General features: G+C 50.9%; 8 protein-coding genes across 8 annotated transcripts; 6 read left to right on the forward strand and 2 right to left on the reverse strand.

Annotated features, from left to right (window-relative positions):
• Window positions 1-617: 617 nt before the first annotated feature.
• On the forward strand, window positions 618-2,795 carry J4E93_005439 (uncharacterized protein; the record flags this gene model as incomplete). Its single annotated transcript, XM_049343360.1, has 4 exons — window positions 618-620; window positions 674-699; window positions 762-910; window positions 1,183-2,795. The coding sequence occupies 4 exons, from the start codon at window positions 618-620 to the stop codon at window positions 2,793-2,795; spliced, it is 1,791 nt and encodes a 596-aa protein (XP_049199453.1).
• Window positions 2,796-3,732: 937 nt separating this feature from the next.
• On the forward strand, window positions 3,733-5,202 carry J4E93_005440 (uncharacterized protein; the record flags this gene model as incomplete). Its single annotated transcript, XM_049343361.1, has 2 exons — window positions 3,733-3,760; window positions 3,869-5,202. The coding sequence occupies 2 exons, from the start codon at window positions 3,733-3,735 to the stop codon at window positions 5,200-5,202; spliced, it is 1,362 nt and encodes a 453-aa protein (XP_049199454.1).
• Window positions 5,203-5,442: 240 nt separating this feature from the next.
• Window positions 5,443-6,352, reverse strand: J4E93_005441 (uncharacterized protein; the record flags this gene model as incomplete). Its single annotated transcript, XM_049343362.1, has 2 exons — window positions 5,443-6,239; window positions 6,301-6,352. 2 exons carry the CDS (start codon window positions 6,350-6,352, stop codon window positions 5,443-5,445), a joined length of 849 nt encoding a protein of 282 aa, XP_049199455.1.
• Window positions 6,353-6,756: 404 nt separating this feature from the next.
• J4E93_005442 (uncharacterized protein) lies at window positions 6,757-7,735 on the forward strand (the record flags this gene model as incomplete). Its single annotated transcript, XM_049343363.1, has 4 exons — window positions 6,757-7,019; window positions 7,088-7,317; window positions 7,382-7,483; window positions 7,536-7,735. The coding sequence occupies 4 exons, from the start codon at window positions 6,757-6,759 to the stop codon at window positions 7,733-7,735; spliced, it is 795 nt and encodes a 264-aa protein (XP_049199456.1).
• Window positions 7,736-8,804: 1,069 nt separating this feature from the next.
• On the forward strand, window positions 8,805-9,892 carry J4E93_005443 (uncharacterized protein; the record flags this gene model as incomplete). Its single annotated transcript, XM_049343364.1, has 2 exons — window positions 8,805-8,888; window positions 9,374-9,892. The coding sequence occupies 2 exons, from the start codon at window positions 8,805-8,807 to the stop codon at window positions 9,890-9,892; spliced, it is 603 nt and encodes a 200-aa protein (XP_049199457.1).
• A 769-nt stretch (window positions 9,893-10,661) lies between these two features.
• Window positions 10,662-12,613, forward strand: J4E93_005444 (uncharacterized protein; the record flags this gene model as incomplete). Its single annotated transcript, XM_049343365.1, has 3 exons — window positions 10,662-11,331; window positions 11,381-12,088; window positions 12,141-12,613. The coding sequence occupies 3 exons, from the start codon at window positions 10,662-10,664 to the stop codon at window positions 12,611-12,613; spliced, it is 1,851 nt and encodes a 616-aa protein (XP_049199458.1).
• Window positions 12,614-13,046: 433 nt separating this feature from the next.
• Window positions 13,047-14,399, reverse strand: J4E93_005445 (uncharacterized protein; the record flags this gene model as incomplete). The annotated part of the gene is made up of 1 exon (XM_049343366.1): window positions 13,047-14,399. One exon carries the CDS (start codon window positions 14,397-14,399, stop codon window positions 13,047-13,049), a length of 1,353 nt encoding a protein of 450 aa, XP_049199459.1.
• Window positions 14,400-15,455: 1,056 nt separating this feature from the next.
• J4E93_005446 (uncharacterized protein) lies at window positions 15,456-16,619 on the forward strand (the record flags this gene model as incomplete). Its single annotated transcript, XM_049343367.1, has 1 exon — window positions 15,456-16,619. The coding sequence occupies one exon, from the start codon at window positions 15,456-15,458 to the stop codon at window positions 16,617-16,619; it is 1,164 nt and encodes a 387-aa protein (XP_049199460.1).
• Between the last annotated feature and the right edge of the window lie 204 nt (window positions 16,620-16,823).

Raw genomic sequence — 16,823 nt, forward strand, 5'->3', positions numbered from 1 at the left:
AAAGCCGATGGCTAATCTCAAGATCTGCTTCTTGTAAATCCAGGAAAGAAGATCATAAGTGCGTGTTACTGCAGCTGCTAGCGAGGCGGTGCACTCAGTCCTGTACGTGATTCCACGCATTATGACCTCAAGAACCATGGAGGTCACGGGTAACGATGAGCTATTGAGCTGTACAATCGTGCTGATGTGGAGGACGAAATCTGATGTGCGCTCAATAGCGACAGCGAATCCAAAGCCGTGTTGGAGATCGACTTCGAATATTGCGCCTTCTTCCAATTCTGTTCAACATACGGCTTTGCATCTCCTTACACGTGATTCACGAGAAATAAATTCTCCAGTGAAGGAACACTTTCTCTTCGCGAGCGCATAGACCAAATCCCGTTGCCTGCGACCCGCTCCCATAAGTGGTAAGCTCCGAGCTTCTCGTGCCCAGAAACCGCAGCTTTAATATGAGAGAATACCGCTCACCCCCTGCTCTAATCACTTACACGCCCTTCTACCCTGCTCATTTCCCACGTTCGCCTTCCAACGCAACCCATTCAGTACCTGCAAAACTGCTCCACTACCAAGGTCCAGAGACGCTCGAATAATGGCTGCGCAAGCTGATCGCGACACCTATGGTAGGACCCACCCAGTTCATGATCTCTCAATGCAGCTTACTGACGTTTCGTAGATGACGCAGTCCAACGTACTGCTCACGTAGGTCGAGATTCCGGCTTATCAACTCCCCGTTCGCCTACACATGAGTCGCAGCCTCCAAGTACCTCGAAACTGTCTGAGACTTCGACCGTTAACAACGTCGCCGTCAATCTCGAAGGGTCGCATGACGCAAAGATTACCAATGTCAGCTTCAGCCATGGCGAGGACAATAGTTCTATCGGTAACTCCAATGCCAGCTCCGAAGTCCCAGGTTAGTGACTGTCTCTCCTCGCGGTTAAAGCCCCCCTAGTGCACGATTCGTATCTAGATCTGCTTCTCGCACGGCATCTCACAAGAGGGAGGAATCGAACAACCGTCACCCAGCAGTCCACATTACTTTGGGGCCGTTTATAAGTCCGGTTTCCACTCTGAATGTAGACACCAGTTCATCTGTTCGATTATCACTTTGTGTGAGATGACGGTGTTGTCGAGTTGTCTAACGCCTGGTTGCTGCGGTAAATGATGCTAACAGATGTTTTGTAGGCACTATATCAGTACCCGTTGAACTTTCGGAACTTCATCCTGGTACAGCGTCCCCCGTTGCGCCCGCCACCTCGGCGCAGACCGGTCAACCTATACCACCGCAAGTGAACGAAGGCGATCATGTTCACTTCCCCATTTCTCCAACTACGCCCTTAGCCGTTGGTGTTCGAGCAAATCCGCCGACAGCAAGACCAACAATAGGGCGTGTTGAACAACGACTTATCGATGCCATAGAAGAGGCTTTCGCTGACCCTACGTTCCCCTGGCGTATCCGCGATATGGAGCCAGAAGCTCCAATTCGAGGCTTGAAGATCATTGTCGACTTCATGGAACAGATTGCAAAGCCAGTGCATTCCAGCAGCTTCAACGTTGGCGACCTTGTTGATATGATAGTAGCCGAACCGACTACTGATCAAGGCGTTCACGAGCGTTCTGACGACCACCTCGTGAATACAAACTACGGGATCTTCGTCATAAAATCGCGGCCAGGTATAGTTGTTGAAAAGTTCGAGGAATACTGTATGGTCGCCGAATTAGGCCGTCGCAACAATAGAATTCTGGACGGACTTTCGCTCATGGGCCTCATAGAGCGCATGGGAGTTCTACCATCCGACGCTGCTCCATTTGATCTTGCTACTCTCTCGGAAGACCACGAGCTCTATCGCCTGATATATGACCCTGTAAGAGTTGCGGAGAATGTTGGTCGCGGTAAACCGTTCGATCAGTGTTCTATTGTTCAGCCTGATTGTCAGCATCCTTGCAGGTACACCGATCTTCTGGTTCTTAAGGGCAGGCTCGCAACTAAGGATATGGCAAGAATTCTTGCTACAATTAAACTAGCGAAACAGCTCCGGACTGAGCTGCTGAATCGGACCACAGGGCCACTCCGTGGTTACCTGCCGACTCAAAAGATATACCGTAGACCACAAGGTGCATCAACCGAGTCTAAGCGCAGAGAATACGATGAGCTCATGGGATTGCTAGCAATGCTCAAGCGCAAAGCGCGAGAGGCAACAGACACTGCAAATAATCCGCCTCCGCCCGACCGGCGCGACATCACAACAACAAGGTTCCGAGATCAAGTCATCTCACTAGGCGATACAGCCTCCGATGACGTAACGGGTACTGTGCAGACCTTTTCCTCGATGACAGTACCGACTGTGGCCAAATTCGTTGCCACGAGCAGCATTCATCCGGACCGTCGCCCCGGCATGGAAGTTTCTGCGCTCATACAAGCGATCGAGCAAGACTCCCGCATCGCCTGTGAGTCTGCCTCTAGGCAAATTATCCCTCTACAGGTTGCACGAGACATCGTGCGAATAGAATGGGAAGAGATGGCCAATGACGCTGACCTGGTTGGTGTCAATCTTCCTTCCAAAAAGCGGAAATTGGACGAAGTCGAAAAACTCCATAAGGAGGCAGACTCACAGAGCATGGGTCCTATGACGGTACTCCGGGGTATCAAACGTCTGAAACAGAAGGTGAGGGGCTCGATATTATCCGACGAGGACTCGCGCACTGAAGCAATGCGCCTTTATTCCGAGCTTGACAATGTCACCACGGGAATGGAGAAGCTGCAAGCGAAATCCACTTTGTTCCTCGATAGGGACTAAAATCTGCTCGCTGGTATCACCTGTTGTCTACAAGTCAAGGTGTTTGCTCTAATGTAAGGCACAGTGTCTTGGTCAGCCGTGTATTCTTCTTTCGGGACCCTGGAACCCCTGTTTGAAGCCTCACCCGCTATCATCTCAACGGAAGACTGGTGTTTTCCCAACCAGCAATGATCGGCTAGGAGTGGCCATTTCTCCTTGTGTTGAGTGCGTCTGACTGTTCGGGATTCTTGCTTTCACGTACGCCTTGTCTAGGGCCAACAGGGCAATCAACGCGGACCGGTCGTTGAGACTTTCGGTGTGTCGATTAATACGGATTGACATGAATATGTAAGCTCGTGGCATGCTTGATTTATGCTGCAATACATGCAAAGTTAGTAACTGAATACGTGTTCATGTTCATCTTTTCTCAGCGCCTACTTCTCCTGCCGTATGTCAACTGGGTGTCAAAGACGATCAAAGGCTGAAGAGCTTTGTTTCCTACGCTAGCATGCTGAAAAAGATCATTCAACACGGCGCAGATACAGGGGCCAAGATCCTCGACTCGGTCGGCCTCTAGATACTCTACTATTTCATTATGGTCGCGCCAGTTCAGCGACGTTGCTCTTCACTACCCCCAGTACAGAAGTCATAGTGAATACTCACCTCATCCCAGTTAGAGCTAGGTCACTCTTAGTTTATCCGAATTCGTCTAGCAAGGTTCACGAGACTTGCGCTTCCACCTGGGTATAACAGTCTGCCCTGCGTCTACGCAAGCTTTGCCCCTGCAAACGCGATTCTAGGAATGAGTGGAGGAGCTTAAAATGGGGCATTAGCCCTCCACTATCATTCAGCCGCTCATCATACTCGCGACTGCAACTTTTACTCCACTGCCGCAGCAAAGTCGCTTCTCAAAGACGTGCAACCTAGACCGATAACTACTCTCTGTTAGCGCTCCACTATGACAATCCAGTCCGAAATCGACAAGGGTAAGACAGTCTAGTAAACGGTCGGAGATAGAAGAACTAATCTTCCAGGTGATCCTACCACTCACCGGCCAGCATCACGTGATCATGACGAGATACCCGCCACTTCAGACCCCGATCCTTCGCAGAAAATCACCATCAACTCTCCTCGCGCTGATCCAGATCATGATACGGACGAAGATGGCGGGAAAGCGACAACGCAGCACCTCAGTCCCAACGACAACATCGTGGAGGCTGATGCGATGGTCGAGCAAACAGACCATGAACATGAAGTACGACAGCGCCTTCGCGACAGATACCAGGTCGGTCAAGTGTTTTGGACTTTTATCAACAATCCAGATGCTGACCTAAGCCCCAATGGCGTGGGCGGAAATCGGGACATCACACTTGGGGGCTTGCGGCTGGCAGGTTGGCGACCTGTCATTGTTCTCGATATATTTTCGGAGTTTTGCTCAGTTGCGGAGATATGTCATCCAGGCCGTCAATACTTCGACGGACTATCACTCCGTGAACTTGTGGAGCGTGGGTACGTTGTTATGGACGCCAGCGAAAGTTTTGATTACGCGTCCCTTTCCGAGGATCACCACCTCTTCCGCTCTATTGGAGAACCTTTCAGGGTTAACTATCATAATGATGAAGGAAAACAGCGGCTATTAGGATGGTCGTTAGTGCAGCCACTGCGTGTTCACAGCCCAGATTTCGAGCATATGGGTACACTCTGTGGTCATCTTACTGAGGAATCTACTGCGCGATTGTTGGCAGTTAGGAAAAGCAGTTGCCGCTTGTCAGAGACTGTAGAATCAGTATACGACCTCGATTTTACGCGAGCACCGATCCCCAACCAGCTTACGCCAGAGTATCGAACAGCAATACTGTGGATCAAGAATGAGATTCGCCGACCAGTACCTCCTCCCGGTAGTCCTGCGACCGCCAACGACGCACGTCTAGATATCAGTGAGCTTTTCGACTTCTCCTCAACTATACCCAATCGCGGGCACGCAGTCTCACCGTCTCTCATCATGAAGAAAGCCAGAGACGCGTCTTATGAATGCTTGAAATCTGCAGAAATCACCAAGGTCCAGACCGAGAGCCTACTTTATCAGGCAGAGGAGGAGTATGACGATATTCAAGCTAATTGGTGGGCATCTACTGCCGAGCGAAACAGTCTAAGGCGCAAGCGGAATGATGCCGAGGCGGAATGGGAAGTGGCATTACTCCAGGAGAAGGGCTATGGAGAGCTTTTCATTGAGCTCATAAATCTCCTCCCTGATCAGTCCCAATTCCAGGGCCAGGGTGAGGACGTGCAACTTTGCTCGACTCTATCCCGCAAGTTCACCAAGGTTCAGATCGATGTTTGGAACGCCAGAGCCTTTCTTGATCAACGTAGGCGCACTCAGCTTTCTCAGCAGCGGTCTTGCTTTGGCTGCATCGCAGATGTATCTTGAAAACATGGGCTTCATCTACGCCACGTTAGAGACTAGTTCTCGAGCATCTCATCGATTTTCAGCGAAACAACAAAGTGTGTAGAGCTAGCTATAAGGTAGTGCAATCAAGTACTTGTTGTACATACAACGTGTACTCAGAGTTTGACAGCCCATGCAGTGCCTTCGATCAATCCACTATACCTTCTGAACAGTCGTATAGCCGCTGACGAACTTGCGTATTTTAACTGTGGTCACAGCGTCTTACCCCTTCGTCATAACACCACCGCCATTAGCTCCAATAACCTGACCAGTAACCCATCCAGCCTCAGGCATACATAGTAACCCAACAACCCCAGCGACCTCCTCCAGATACGCCGGTCTTCCACCCAAATCCTTTGCCGCCGCAATCGTCTCCTCCGAATCGATACCTTCTCTCGTCGCAGCCAAAGGCGCCATGTAGTTCAGCGACCAGGCCTTCTCCAACATCTCCTTCGGGAGGCTTGTATACATGCCCGTAGCTATCGCACCTGGATTGATGGCGTTGACTGTGCAGCGTTCGGCAAGCTCGCGAGCCCAGACACGTGTCATTGCTTCAAGAGCGCCTTTAGTGCCAGCGTAGCAAGACTGCCACCAGAAGCCCATCGAGGTTGTTATACTGGAGACGTTGATCACACGACCGGATCTGTCTTTCGGGAAATACGGTAGCGCAGCTTGTAATACGAAAAGTGGAGCGCGTGCATTCAGGTTGAAGGTGGCTTCGAAGTCAGATAGTGCGACTGAGCCCATCGGCGCTGGGTTGACAACTGCCGCATTGTTTATAAGTATGTCGATCTGGAACTTGTTGTTGTCGCTAAAAGCCGATTTCGCCGCATCGATGAGTTGGTCCGGGCCGTCGGGTGTAGTAACATCAACTTTTGCTACTAATGTCTTGATAGAGTGATTGGCTTCTAGCTCTTGAGCTAGCGCGGTAGCATTTTCTGTTGAAGATTCCGAAGTGTAGTTGATAACGACGTTTGCTCCCTTGGAAGCCAGATGACGTGCTAAAGCAGCACCAAGGCCTTTTGAAGCTCAATCAGCGTCTTCTCTTCATTGGGATCACGAAAGGAGGAACATTCATACCCCGCGATGCACCAGTGATGATTACCAACTTGTTCTCCAAAGGTCTCGTCATTGTCGATGTTGGTGCTAAGTTGAGATAGTACTGTCGCTTCCTAGTTGTCCATCTTAGTCGAACGTAACTTACGTGATACTTTTATGCCCGCGTATATGCCAACAAATCTTGCATTGACACCAATAGTTTGGCGAATACTCCATCCCGGGTGCTGCATGTGACAATGATCCTTCGCGTAGGCGGAAGAACATGGGTATGCCCCGCGGGTGGGGATAGGCTTGGCCAGATCGGCGGAGAAAGAGTGATACATGTCACTGGCCCGCCTCACCTTCTTGATACTTTGGTTTTAGAACTGCGGGCCGCTGTGTCTCTCACTAACTGAGCAAACTTTTACGTCCTCATAACACTCTTGGTCAAACTTGTATACCATTTCATTTTGACTGCTTCCCATCGAATCATCCATCATGAGGCTGGCAAATCGAGTTGCAATGGTGACGGGCTCGTCCCAAGGTATCGGACGAGAGATCTGTCATCAGTTTTTTGTTGAGGGAGCCTTGCTCGTATGCGCTGATCTAAGACCTATTGGAAAGGGCGAAGACACTGCTACACACGAATGGATCATCAGCAAAGGCGGACGGGCCGTTTTCGTTGAGACAGATGTCAGTGTAGCCACCAGCTGGGAGGTACTCGTTGCGCGAGCAGTGGAGGTATATGGTCGACTTGACATGTAAGTATTCATCCAGCTATCCTGTATACAATCATATAGGAGGAGTAACTGATATTGTGGCCCAAAAGACTGGTCAACAACGCTGGCATCTGCACGGAGGCCAGCAACCCACAACCCATCGATCAAGTCGACGAGGATATGTTTGACGCCCACATGTGCATCAACACACGAGGAGTCTTCCTTGGCTGCAAATATGCTGTTCGTCAATTCAAGGCACAAGCGCCGCACTCCAATGGTATGCGCGGCTGGATTGTGAATCTCGCTTCGATGGTATCCAACATCGGTATGCAGGGCCTCAGTAAGTCATTCCACGCGAGAGCGTATGATCGTTTTGCTTTTGGCGTTGGGCTTACATGTTCCAGCTGGGTATACGGCGTCCAAGGGTGCTGTGGCTTCGATGACGCGAACCATTGCGCTGGATGTTGCGAAAGAAGGCATAGTCGCCAATTGCATTGCTCCTGGATGTAAGTCGCCCTTTTCAAGTATCGCATGGGCCACTCTAATATCTTTCGCCAGTTTCGCAAACTGCAATGCTCGAGGATGCGCTTGGTGGGGCCTTGTCATCTGCAGCGGACGCGGTCAAAGCCTCTATTCCTCGCGGCAAATTCGGCCACCCCCACGATCACGCAAGGGCTGCGGTCTATCTCGCTAGCGACGATGCGCAGTGGGTGACTGGACAGATTCTAAACGTCGACGGTGGCTTAACAGCGCAATGAACGAACGTTTAGCAAGATTGGCTTTTCATCGGGTCGAATGAAGAATACCTAGGTACCTAGAGTCTTTGGAGTGCTCCCTTCGTCTTCGGTGACGTCTGGAGTTCTTGCCAGCTTTCAGAATCGAATTTTGTCTAGAACATTAGAGCTCTCGCACGTATCGCAGGTCCATACCGGTTGTGGTTGTGCCTGCATGGCATGCAATGTGCCGGCAGCGGGCGAATTTCAAGGATATCGCGCTAGAGCCCGTTTTGGCCGCTCTTCCGTCTTCCCCGCCCGCGACGGGCATCCGTGCGTGACGCTTCCCTCTCATCCTTTCCTCGCGGTATTGGCCAGCCACGGCTCTTCCTACTTTCTTCTCATCTAGTCACTCGTGTTGCTATAGGAAGATTCATCGGTTGGCTGCTATCTCCTGGCACACGGCGAACCCCGGGGGTGGAAAGCGACGTGGGGCCGGAAGCGGCGCGTGGGTTCGAGAATACCACCGTGCCGCGTCCTCACATATCACATACGGAAAGCGCGCTTCATTGGCAGCCTTGACTGCTCGACCTTCGCATTATTTCCAGGTCTCGTCGCTAGACTTGGGTGTCGCTGCAACGCGCTACTTTGGGAGGAGGATGCGACCTTGGCAGGATCATTGCACCAGCATGACGAATTACCAACGTTGGGACGTACCATCTTGTCTCAGATTCCGAAGAGAATGTGCGTGAAGCTCAAGACGGTAGCAGTAGTGTTCATCTTCCTGGATATGTCACGTCAAGGGATCCATGAAAGGGGACACTTACGATGCACGGGTGTTTCCTACCGTCAGCACATAAAGTAGTCATGAGGAAGGCGATGAGAGTTCATTGACCATAATGTCTGGCCCTACGTCCCCCTCGTTGGCTTTGGCCGTACTTGTTTTGCTTCCTTTCGATATCATCACCTGGGCGCTTCGCTTCCATGTCCGACTTTCTAGAAAAGCATGGGGGCCGGATGACTGGTCTATGGTAGTTGCAATTGTATGAACTAGTTGGCTTCTAACAATGCAACATTTGCTTATCAAGGACAGCCACTATTCATCATATCAACAATGGGTATGCTTGGAATCGCCTTCACAGGAGGTGGAAAGAGGGACGACGAATTCACAGCCAACGAGAAGCAGACAGCTATGTTTGTAAGTTAAGCAGCGTAACCGCGAGATGATTCATGCTCACTATAAATAGTGGTGGTCAGTTCTGCCATGTCACATACTGCAAGCTCGACAATAGTTGACTTCGTACAGGTTCATCATGCAAACCATGTTCTGCCTTGCTGCCATCCCCGTCAAATGGGCCATTTGCTTCACCCTACTCCGTATCGCCAATGGCAAAAAGGCATATGAGTGGTCAATATATGCGATTATGGCGGCGGTGGCGTGTGTCATGGCCTCGACGACCATATACGAGTTCTTCCATTGCACACCAATTGCGATGAACTGGAAGGCTGTAGAGGGCGGCACCTGCAAAGCGCAAAGCAACATTACTGGATTCAGCTTTGCGCTTTCTGCGGTTTCAATCTTCTCCGATTGGTTTTGCGCAATCATGTGAGTTCTAGTGAAGCACATGCTTGTGTCTTGACTGATCGTTGCATAGTCCCATTCCACTACTTTGGAACGTCCAGATCGATCTTCGCGTCAAGATATCCATCATCGCCCTCCTCGGCCTCGGCATATTCGCATCGACAGCAGCCATCGTTCGCCTCACCGTAACACTCAATCTCAGCGCGACAACAGACTTCCTCTACTATGCTATGCCGGTAGCTGCATGGGCGCACGCCGAATTGGGGCTCGGCGTTGTCCTCGCAAATCTTTCGGCCTTGCGCCCCCTTCTCGAGAAGATGCTCGACCTTGGCTCGACATTGCGCAGCAGCAAGAAGCGTACCGGTGATCAGGCGTCCGGTGATCCATATATGGAGCTTGAGGAGGGTGTCGGCAGTAAGAAGAGGACAACGCTATCGAAGAGGCTGAGCGGGCGAACAGAAATCAAAACAGCTGTTGGTGTCGGAGAAGATCTGGATGGTAACTCATCTCTAGGTGACGATGATAGGTTTACGCGCAACATTATGAGCCGACACGGGCCGCACAACATACAGATAGACCAGGAGTATGAGGTTAGCTACGAGAACACTAAGGGTTATTGAATGTATTGGCGTCTGTAGAAACGCCATCAGAAAGCAAAAGACACCCAGAGGGGATGATTCAACATTCTGTGCCTGGTGAGCCGTGTTACGTAGCGATAGATGATGGCCTTTCAGAGCCAGCTTCCACTGAAACGATTAAATCCCACATTTAAACCGAATTCGTGAATGCTGTAGATCTATTCCGCTTGTATTGAGGGCTCATCAGTTCGCCCACGACTGACCCCTGTCACTGATGCATGGTAGTTTAGCCACGCCAGCGGCTAGTATCGATGCCTCAATAGTCACAGAGCGACATGCAGTAACCCTGTCTGAGCACATATATTGGAGCCCTTACATGTATTGCCCATTACTCGGCAGATTCTACAATGACCGCTAACCTCTGGTCCGAGTGTTGAGCACAAGCTCAAAGCTTGTAAGAAGGCGAAGCCACTTGTTTCGGCGACTGGCATGTACAATCTCCTTCGTTGAGACCAGAAATCCCTTAAGATCAACTTTTTTCGCTCTGGCCATTGCGCTAGTGGGTCAATGTTCCTGCCATGACTCTGCATACGCTACTGCATTCCGCTGTGCAGGTGTCATGGCGATCAAGATGTGGACTACGCGAGGGAAGCGATGGCAGTTTTGGGCAAGCCCATAGCTATATCGATCTCGACATCATCTTGTTTTAGTAGAGTCGTTGATTCTATACACCTTAACTGTCGTCTTTGTCTTCACCTTGATCTCCCACGCTTTTTTCTCTAACCTCAAGGCAGTAGCCTCGTTGAACAAAATGCCTCACCTCGAAAGCAATCTTACGCCACCAGACACCTTGCCCGAGAAGCACATTCCCGGACACGACACATCCCCCATTTCTCTCACTCCCGAAGAAGCGGACCGGTTACGATCCGAGGCCCTTTCGACTGATGTCTCCAAGTTACGGCATGGTTACTTCTTCAGTGCAAGAATCGTAGGCTCGTTCTCTGGAACTGGAATTGTTGTGCTTGCGACATATTTCCAGTTCCAAGCCTTAGCTGCTGCGATATCTTCCGTCAATGCAGACATCGGGCCAAGCGCCAACGTTGCCCTCGTCAGTACAGTATGGACTGTGTCGCAGCCTATCTCTCTCTTACTGTTCGGCCGACTCAGCGATCGCTTTGGGCGCCGCAACTTTGCCTTGGGTTCATGCGTGCTTGCAATCATTGGTGGTATCGTCGCGGCCACAGCGCAGTCTATCGAGACGTTGATTGGAGCCGAAGTTATCATGGGCATCGCATCTGGAGTGCCAGCAGCCTATCCACTTTTGGCTGGTGAGCTCGTGAGTAACAGGTACAAATATGTTGGTACTGCTCTAGTCGTCGTGCCCAATGTCATCGCAACGGGCTTTGGGGCATATATTGGTCTGCGATTGGTTCAGGTAGCTGATTGGCGATGGATCTTCTACATATACATTATGATGATGGGTTAGTCAGCATTCATCACGACATCTTGACTAGCTAATAATCATCACAGTCCCCGGCGCTGTGTTGTGGTTCCTCTTCTACCATCCGCCGTCCTATACTCAGCTCCACGGCAAGAAGTCCAGCAAGATTGCCGAACTCAAGAAGGTCGACTGGACAGGGGTCGCCCTTTTGGTAGCTGGTCTGGCTCTTTTCCTGCTTGGAATCTCTTGGGGCGGCCCTGCACAGTCGTGGTCATCTCCAAGGATCCTTGGTCTTTTACTCTCGGGTGCAGTGGCCATTATCGCGTTTATCCTCTACGAGGTCTTCCTACCGCCGGTGCAACCCATCGTTCCGATGCGCTTCTTCCGCGACATACGTGGCTTCACCTGTCTGGAAGTCATTTCAGCGACTTATGGTGTCATCAATATCGCGCTTTTTGTTATGTGGCCACAACAGGTTGTCTATATCTTTGGTTCCACTGTTAGTTCCTGGGAAGAGACTGCATGGCTTTCAACAACAGCTGCATTCGGTCTTTGGGGCGGGATAGTCATTCTCGGTCCTCTTATGTCGTGGATTGGCCACATCAGATACCAGATCTTGGTGTCTTCGATCTGGATGACGGCTTTCCTTGGTGCAATGGCCAGCATCACCGTGGAAAACAAAGCTCGTGCGATTGCCTTTTCGTTTCTGGCGGGTTGGACCATCGGGTGGGGCGAGGTCATCGCAGCGATTGTCGTACAGTATGTAGTCTCAGACCAAGACCTCGGTGTTGCGTTCTGTAAGTCCACCGTTCACAACCTCGTGAATGTGTCATTGCTGACTGGCGATAGCTGTGATTTCGGCATCCCGCACTATCTTCGGTTCCATCTTTACCGCCGCATTCATCGCAGTGTATACGAACAAAGTGCCGGGCTATCTTGCATCGATAGTACCGCCACGCGTCTTAGCGGAGGGGCTGCCGGAGAGCTCCTTGAGTGCGCTAATGGCAGCTGCCGCAACCGCCGACCAGACAGCTCTTCTCGAAATCGATGGTATGACACCAGAGCTGCTCCGCACCACCAACATAGCTATCAGCGATGCTTACTCCAGATCGTATGCTTACGTATACTACTTCGCTGTCGCTATCGGAGTGCTTGCGATCGTCGCGTCACTATGTATGCGCGATTTCGATGGGTATCTTACTGGTCATGTATCGAGGCAGCTGTACCGCAAGAGAGACACCAGCACTGACCCATTAGAAGCTACCACACAGGTAGCTGGTCAAGACCCGGTTGACGATAGCGTTGGTGCCACGAAAGCCTGATTTGACCTTGGATATAACGGCCTGGGTTTGGAGAAGATATTTGGGGATGCATAAGCTGAGAGCGCCCGGTTTCATGCATTTGGATGCCTTTGCATGTCGCTATTCACCTCGCGGACATCCCGCAATTGCGATTCGGCCAAGGAGTACACGATTGGTTTGCGGAGAAACGTAGCACACAACGGCTGTAGTTACTGTGGAAATAGTATCGACATTAATAAGTGCTCGGACAACGCGCAAGGCATGATGCAAATGCGCTTGTGAGATCGCGAGGTTTGGTCCTCGTTTCCTTCCAAGCGGCGTGCCAAGCCGCTAACTATTCTGGGCTTAGATGTGTGTTATGCCATGACGTGATCCAAATTTTGCGCGTCGCGCTCATTAAGCAGCATCGCCATTGCACACATTTCATTGTTTGTTATTAACAGTATAGCGACACTTAACCAACGGGTTGTCGTATCCTGCGTGTCCAGTCGTCGATCCGCCGCCGTTTCTTTCCCTCCGCGCAGTCGCTGAAGCTCCAGTACGGCTCCGTGTGCCAGGACTTACTTTTCGATGCCAGCTTCAGCACAGAGTCTTGCGTCGGTGGTATCTCTCTGCGGGGCTCGACGCCGGCATCCGGATCTGCTTCCTCTCCTGAGCTCGAGACGTCGTCATCTTCCTTTGCTGCCCGTTTCCACTTCTCTGCCATGTGCAGTAGGTACCCCAAAGGCCGCAGGTTGGGTTTTGAGCTTGCGTCAATGGCATTGATCCATTCCTGGACGGCGTCTCGGTCAAGACATTGCTTCTTGACTGCTGCATATTCCTCAAGATCGTATGGGAAGTTTGGTTCCCTGTCATCGTCCGAGCCTATGATGGAGACTGCTGCTTCTGCTGCAGCTACCAACTGAGCTTCATGGGCCGCTTCTGCGCGTGTCACCGCTTCAGCAAGCTTGCTTCCGGCGCGCACATAGTCGCGGCTGAACTCTTCTTCTATGATGCGGTCGGGTGCATCCGGTCGGTCGGCAGCAGCAGCCACGCGTGCCGCGAGAAGTCCTCGTCGGAAAGTGTTACGATGTTCGTCGTGTTGTCTTTGAGCCTCGTGCTTCTCTCTCCGAGCTTTGGCCTCTCTCACGATAGCAATGGCCTGACCGACGCTCAACTCTCCCTCGTTTGCTGCTTTCGTCGTGGCTTCATTCTCGCCAGGCAGAAGCTTAGAATCCTTCTTTTCATCGAAGCGTGACACGATGAGAGGTTTACTCGCCACCCTCATCCCTTCAACCCTCTGCGCGACGGGAGGAACACTCACCGCCTTATCATCCTCTAACAGCCCGCATCGGACAAAGATATCCTGCAAATTCTTCTCTACTACCATTGCAACACCCTCCCATGCTTTACGGGCAAGTTCAATGTCCCGCGATAGAGTTTTCTTTTTCTGTTCAATCTTTTCCATCTTCTGATTGATTTCATGCGCTTCTCGGTGCAAGCGCTCAGCCGTAGGACTTTCATGCCGAGCCGGCGTTCGGCCTCCACTGAGCTTCGGCAATCCTTGCAAACGATGCTCGACGGACTTTTGCGACAGCTTGCTCATTCTCAATTCCTGGTCCAGTTTCGGTATGGATATGTCTTTTTCGCGCCGGTATTCGAGGCCGGTTGAGATCTGGTTTTGAATCATCGTGGCCAGCTTGTATGGAACCTTCATCAACATTACAGGCGAGCTACTGTCCACCTGCTCAGTCTTAGCCCTCTTCAAGATGAACATCTCGGCAGCTTCGTTGGCGCACAGCTGCTCGATGTCTGCCATGCTCTCCATGATCGCACTTTCTGGGCCTTCCAGAGGTGAACATCGGGTAAAATTATCATACGTTTCTGTATCGTTGTTAGCTATTGGAATGTTTACACTTCCGACGTCTTTTATACCTTTTTCTAACGACGAAGACAATTTTCTCCGGCTTTGATATACATCTGGAGGCGGTTCTCCGGTCGTTCTTCTTTTCTTTGTTCGCATGTTCTGTGTGACCCCTTTGCTGCCCTGTTTAGCTGCACATCTTTCGCTATTATCGCCATTATTGTCTTCGCCACATTCGAGCGCTCGCTTTCTGGTCTTTCCAGTCTGATCCGCTTCATACTGAGGGACTTCTTCGAAGTGATCTTTAATGTTGGCCATGATGGAGGGGCTACATTTGAGGCGAAGGGAAGACTAGGTATTTGAGACCGTAGATGTAAGCGAGAACAGTGCACTCCTTTGTTCAGTTTTACATTGTGGTCAAAGCTTGTCTTCTATACATGAGTCCTAGGTCTCCAGTGTCTTGCGGCTTCGCTTCTGTAAGTCGCGAGTAGATACTGTCTCAACACATGATGCCGCGGGTCGACATCAACAAAAGGACTCGAGCATTGGAACGGTTTTCGACGACGTTAGGCGACTAGGTACCTTTCGGTCTATTACATTTCCGATGTGTTCGCCTCCCTATTCACTCAGTCTGAATGGTGTTGAGTGAACGGCATGTGTTAGTTCGCTATGCAGCGCGTAGCAATATGATTGCAGCGACGTTGCACGTTCACAGAGCACGATCTGCTTCACTGAGCCAAAATATGTGCATCGCAATGTTCACGGACCATTGCACGAAACTATAAATGTCAACACACTTGCGGTGTTACCCACGAAGAATCCCCCTGCATCCACAGCGGTTAGACCTGTGGCTACAACCCAATTCCACCAAGGAAGCCGTTTTCGGATTTTCACGGCTTTAGCATCTAAACCCGCATATTGACGACAGATATGGCAAGAACAAACGCAGGGGCTCGGCCTAGTAGGGGCAGACGTGTTACCTGGTCACCTTATGCCAGACGTGCCCGTAGCGAAGCCGACATGGACAGACTGTTGTGGCGAGCGATACCTCCTGGCTTCGATGGCCCAATCATTGACGAATTCCCCGGTGAGCGGATTGAGGCGGTCTATCTTGTTAAAGCTTCGAACACCAAGCACTTTCGGCTCCTCTCACAAGCGGAGATTGACCGGCTCAATCTAGGTGACTTGTTTCGAGCCATAGTCCACGAAGCAACCACATCTCCTCGCGAAATTGGAGAAAAAGGAATGACACCCACCATCTTTGGCCAAGCGGTACCCAAAGATCGATTTTTTATCCTCGTAAAGAAACACCGAAAGCATGGGGTGTTCATACCTGTGACATCCCGAGAGTTGCAGGGGCTAGAGGGTCTTGATGAGGCAGAACGAAATGCTTACATCGGTTTTCGAAAGGAAGGGGAGGTCTTTGACCGCAATAAGCTTACTGAAAAAGACCCCCAGTACCTAGCTAAGTGGGATCCACTTGTGCTTGCCGAAGGGGACTTAGATCCCTTATCGTTTGCGAACCTCTCTTACCCAACGTCATTGTATTGGTCCAGCAACCTCATGCGTGAAGGCTGCCTGACCGACCTCAGTACACAGCGGGTGCTTGAGCTGTTCGAAGAAATCGACAAGGTCACTCCAGAACACGATCTTTCATCTGGAATGGAAGAGCTGGAGGATCAAGAATATGCGTTCACATCCCAGCTTCATGAGTCCACTGCTAGCGGCGAAGAGGATCCGGATCGGCCACAAGGCACTGCGAATGAACAAATTGCCGCCTACAGCACACGAAATCGTGACGTCGAGTCTGTTCTGAAACCTCTGAAGGAAGTAGAAGATAAGATCTTCCAGGCCGTGGACGATAGCACCATCAACGCCGCCAAGGCAGAGAATAACGTCCGAAGGAAACAGTTCGAGTACCACGACGCGCTTCGATCTGGTGACATCGGTACACTTGCACTAGAGTTGTACCAGAAGGAGATCGAAGAAGCCAAGATCGATCGTGACGAGAAGCAGAAGATCAAGGATGATATGGTGGCATTAGCTGAGGAGATGGAGCGGAAGCCCGAGCTGAGGCCTCGTATCCCGGCTGGCGCGGAAATTACAGAGGGGCGGATGACTATCATTAACGACGCTATGCGATCGCTTCAGGGCCGTATGGATAGCATTTACAACAAGATGTAAGTTGCTAGGGTCGACCTACACGTATGGATAGACATTGCAGCATGTCTTTACAGCGCATGATATAATGTATTCCTCTGTTTCTCATTAACTCGCCCCCTCGACACAGTAACGCCGTAAACTAAACATCACTATAAGCTGTACATCATGGGCCAGAATATGTATGATGTGATCTTGAAATGAACATGATATGGTATTGGGTATTAT

Source organism: Alternaria ventricosa (assembly GCF_023758065.1).
Source record: "Alternaria ventricosa strain BMP 2768 chromosome Unknown scaffold_8, whole genome shotgun sequence".
Classification (NCBI taxonomy): Eukaryota; Fungi; Ascomycota; class Dothideomycetes; order Pleosporales; family Pleosporaceae; genus Alternaria; species Alternaria ventricosa.